General features: G+C 33.1%; 1 protein-coding gene across 1 annotated transcript in view; it reads left to right on the forward strand.

Moving 5' to 3' along the window:
- Positions 1-5090, forward strand: part of LOC117105991 (histone deacetylase 4-like) — a 69360-nt gene that overhangs the window by 36337 nt on the left and 27933 nt on the right. Inside the window, exon 3 of the mRNA XM_033247294.1 lies at positions 3396-3613. Within this exon, the coding sequence (XP_033103185.1) occupies positions 3396-3613 (218 nt within the window). The remainder of the gene's footprint in view (positions 1-3395; positions 3614-5090) is intronic.

A 5090-nucleotide genomic window follows, 5' to 3' on the forward strand; every position in this document is an offset into this window, starting at 1 on the left:
GGCTAGGTCTAGCCTAGCTAGGTAACATCGTTCGTTCATACATACGTATATTGAGCGTTACGTACGTATTAGGTCAAAGGTTACCACAAATTTAACCCAACCTCTATTTTACAAATCCCCCGATTTACATACGCCCTCCGGTCCCGTACCGCACATAAAATCGAGGTTCTACTGTAATAACTTTCATCAATTGAAAAATTTTTGGTTTGTAGAGTAGTGATCTTTAATGGATGTGGTCTTTAATTGGAGGGGTCTTTAATTAGAGGGAGACCTATAGTCATTAAAAAGAAAATTATTAGGTTAAAATTTAATAAACAAATGTTAAAGTTTTCTATTTTTCAACACTATTTTGAGTTATAGCACTACCAAACACTCCACTACCAAGGAAAAAAAAGTGGTGAAAATAACTCATACCAAAATATTTTTTTTTTAATAGAAATTTAAACTCTGGAATCCTCCCAAACACTGTCCAAAATGTGTATTATTCAAACCATTTTTTTTGGCCAGAAATCATATTAAAAAATGAAAAATAGTGTTTCTTCTTACTGACAATCTGCAGTACTGTCGGCTAAGTATAGCGTAGAACTTTCAAAATTTAAAAATTATTTTACCTGCCAAATAGAAAAAATAATTTCCAAAATAAAGTTGAATAGAATTTATAATTAGAATTTGGCATTTGATTTTCAATTTTATAAATTGGCTAGACACTACTTTGTGCTGGGTGTATGACTTGCAATTTAAAAGTATGATTTATATTTGGCGTTTTGTGACAAAAAATGATTTGGAAATTATTGTTGAATTAAAATTTATGTAAACAATCATTGACCAAAAAAGCTTGTGTTGTCCAGCCCAAAAGACCTAAAATCCAAAAATATTAGGGCTGGGTTTTTTAGTAAAAATTTCTTAATGCAATTAATCTTGTATATTAGTAGCCAATGAGCTTGCAGATTAGTTAAACAAATCCAGTGTCAATGCAAAATTGCATGTATGTTATGACAGAAATTATCGTAAAATATAGCATAAATTTTTAATTGACATATATATCAAATTAATATCAAAACCTATATTGATCATAAATATGTAGTTTTCCAAGTGTGTGTGTGAGCGTACTTGAGCCTACAGCTATGGTTTATTTGATAATAAAAACAATTTGTGAGATTTGATCACAGAAGAAAAATTTCAAACCGATAAAATCACACAGTGATAATAAAAACAACTTGTGAGATTTCATCACAGTTTGAAATTTATTCTTCTCTGATCTCCAAATTAGCAAAATATCAAATATAATTTTAAAATAAAATTACATGTGTAATATTATATAATGTACCCTATTAATTGATTGATTGATAACTTGATTTAGGCCTATATTGATTTATAGATTGATAAATTGAGGGCTTCAAAGTGCTGGTAAAAAAAGCAGTGATGTTGGTTTCTTCTTATTTTTTCCTGGAATAGTTTAAGGCATGTCATGGGTTAATTTTCAAGATTTCTAGTTCCGTTTGGTAATGCTCCATTCGTCTCTAGAGTCCTGAGCAATTTCTAAAGTGGATATGTTTGCTATATTTATCCTATTATTGATTGATTGGTTATATATGCTTAGTTTATTGTCACTCCAGTCAAAAAGTGTTTCCTAATGCCATATGATATGTTTAATATTCTTAATTGTATGAGACCTACTTGGTTATTCTGAGGCACTCACTGATTTTCAACCAACCATCACTACAAATATTTTACAGGCTTGTTTCTATTTATAGTTACCAGGTTTGGTTCTATTTATAGCTACTACAGAGGATCTATTTAAAGATTTTCTTGTGAGTTGACAGGCAGGAAGTGTTAGAATTGAGGTAAAGTTTAATCAGTGTTGTAATGAAGTGCTTCCTAACAAGGTTTGAGTGAAGGACACTTAAGCTTTCACTCTCATCATAAAGATATCCTATCTCTGTTGAAGCATAAAGTTTGATTTCATTTTTTGTGTACACTTATTAGATTATTAGCATTCAATTGAAAATTTGAATGAACAAATAATGGCTTCTCTATTAAATAAAATTGTTGCTATATTCTTTACATGCAACAGACTAGCCAAACCAGTCACTTCTTGCAAAAAAAAATGATTTGTAGTTAGAAATACAGTGGTTTTTTTGTTATGAAGTTAAGGAGTTTAAAGTATACAGCTGTTTAAATAACAGTATTTGAGAAATCAGCCTTCCAAGTTTTAGTTTTTTGGCAACTTCTCATTCAGAGACCAACACCAAATTGTTTAAAAAATGACATATATATATTACTTTATTAAACTTTCAGCTAAATGTTTATTAATAAAGAATATAGTAATCAAACATTTTCCATATCATGCAGTACTGATAAACTAAGATCTATCAAACTACCTATAGTACCCTTAATGTGAGGATTGGTGTGCGCCCTCACTATTTATCATAATAATACTGAGTAAAAAGAAAGGCTAGACCTACTAAATATCCACTGGAAAATAAGATGAAGGATAATTTAAAACGGGCAGACCATGAAAAATTGGGTATGGCACAGAGTACAATCAGTTTGAGGGCAGTGTTCATTCTTCCACAATTTAAAAGCCAACTAACACTACGGATAATTCACAACCGGATGACAACCAGATCACAGGTGCATGACCAGATGACATAGATTTTTTATGAATAAAAAATATTTGGAGGTGGTAATTCATCGTAAGTTGGTAATTTTTTCACAGTTTTGGAGCAGATGGTAAGACCAACCATCTGTACACTTTTTTTTCGGCAAGGAATTCCAGAAGGATTGTTTGAACTTGTTGACCCCAAAGACCTTGTACTTGATCAGAGTTTTATCAGATCTCAGAGATTAATTTTGATGCTGTGTGTTGGAGTATTTCATATTTAGCCTGAGTTTTCAAATTATGCTGATTAACTGGTAGTAAGATTATTATGATTATGATAAGATAATAATCAAAATATTTTATATCGATGTCTGGCTCAGCTTATACAGTACACAGTATATCAGTTTAAACCTTATAGGGATTTTTGATTGAGAACGTAGAACGAGAACGTAGGACGAATTCAATCCCGTGACTGGCATCGCATGCATTCTTTATTCTATTGCAAGATCAGTTCACTCACAACTCAATAGTTGCAGTAAACGCATGCCAGATTATAGTTCTTTTATACTATATGCTGATTATTAAGTATGATTTTTTTTTTAGCTTATAAGAATAATATTTTACTTTACTTTTATACCAACCTATTGATCTATAATTACAATAATTATCTTTCCTAGAGTGTTTTTATATTGTATTTGTATAGAACCCTAATTGTATGTGAACCATGCTGTACAAAATTGACCAATAAAACATTCTTATCTTATTGACCTTAATATATTTCTTTTGCCCGTAGCTGCTGCCCAGAATAATCCACTATCACCAGAAGCGGCTCGAAGGTCGATGCATCTGACCCAGGCGCAGCAGGCACGCTCGGAGCAAGAGCTACAGCTTGAGTTGATGGAGCTACAAAAGCAGCAGCATATCCAGCAACAGGTACTGATGGAGAAATTCAAGCACCAGAGCGATCAGCTCGTCAAGGATTATCATAAGCAGCAACAGCAAATCATATCAGTAAGTAATAGAGGCATATATGATTCAGAGGATGGGGTTGTGCAGAGTGGGGATAGGAACACAAACTTCCATTTTCATTTCATACCATATTATTTTCATGTCATAGTTTCTCGGGTTATAAGACCATCTCTAATTTATGTCGCAGGGGTTCCCCAGGTAAAAGCCCGGAGTATCATTTGAATGAGTAGGTCAGCTTACTTTTATTAATAATAGAAAAAAAAAAATCAAGTTTGTCTTTGAATTACAGGTAGTCATGCAGTGTTAAAAAACTTTTTTGGTTGGCCATTTATACAAATCATAGGACATACTGTCAGTTTGAAAAAGGATTATCATTTCCCAAAGTTGACCGAATTTCATGTTAAAGGAGCATGGGCTTTAATATACCCAAACAACTACACTATTTTGTTTTTACGAACTTTAGTTTCGTTTTTTACCAAATACATACTTAGGGGAGCTTAGGTATATTTGCGCAATAGCAGAGCAATTTTTCCTACCCAGAGTTGGTAACTACCGGAGCCTAGCCTACCTCTCTAATGTAGCTGTTCCAATGTTGATGAGAAAAAACAGGTTTTCCCCTTTTTTGTGTCTACTGCCCCCAACGGGGGCCTAGACACCATGTCATGATGTAGCAATTAAAGATGGCGGAAAAGGGTAAATCCGGTTTAGGCATGATGGGTACTACTAACACGAGGTAGGAGGCGCTCTATTTGTAATCGAATAGCATTTGGAACTCGAACAAAATTGTGTTTAAAACTCGAACACGCATTATAGAGAACGCCACGAACGCCTTTTACTGTCATTTGAAGGACACCCTCTAGAACCTGTTAAGTACTCTTTGTGATCAACGACATAATGTGGTGACTCCAAGAGTTACTCATTTTTAAAGTGTTTTTAGTGTAATATAGTAGTAGGCCTATACAGAATATTGTTATGAAAGAAAATTTTCATGAAAAATCCAGATACACTACAATAATACAAACAATCTGCATATTAAAGAACATAAGATAAAATTTAAAAAACAAAAACGCCTGTATAAGGCAGTAGACACACGATCCCGCTGGGAGCCTATTTTTGTTGATTGGTATGAAAATGAAATTCCATACACAAGTAGCACATTATTGTTGATGATACAGTATTCAATAGTAATCCTTGTGATTGTTAGCAGTGATTTTATATTTGATTGTGTGTATATACTATACTATGTGGGACACTTATAGTTTGTAAACACATAAACTGGAAATTAGTGCTCTCTGGAGTGTCAATCAATCTTCAATCAAAACATGTTATACTGTAGCAAGAAATATGCACATATCCCATAAAAGCGCAAGTTTACTTACGGTACCTTTACACTGTTTCAGTAACAATATCAAGAGTCAGGCCTTTGTAGAAAGGTCCATGGATGAACTATTGCTTCACTCTTGTATGCCTAATTGACTTGAAACTTTGCACAATACTGTTCAGTACTGTGCAGGGACGA

Source organism: Anneissia japonica, unplaced genomic scaffold (genome assembly GCF_011630105.1).
Source record: "Anneissia japonica isolate Jap-2015-1 unplaced genomic scaffold, ASM1163010v1 scaffold284860_len1800451_cov186, whole genome shotgun sequence".
Lineage (NCBI taxonomy): Eukaryota > Metazoa > Echinodermata > Crinoidea > Comatulida > Comatulidae > Anneissia > Anneissia japonica.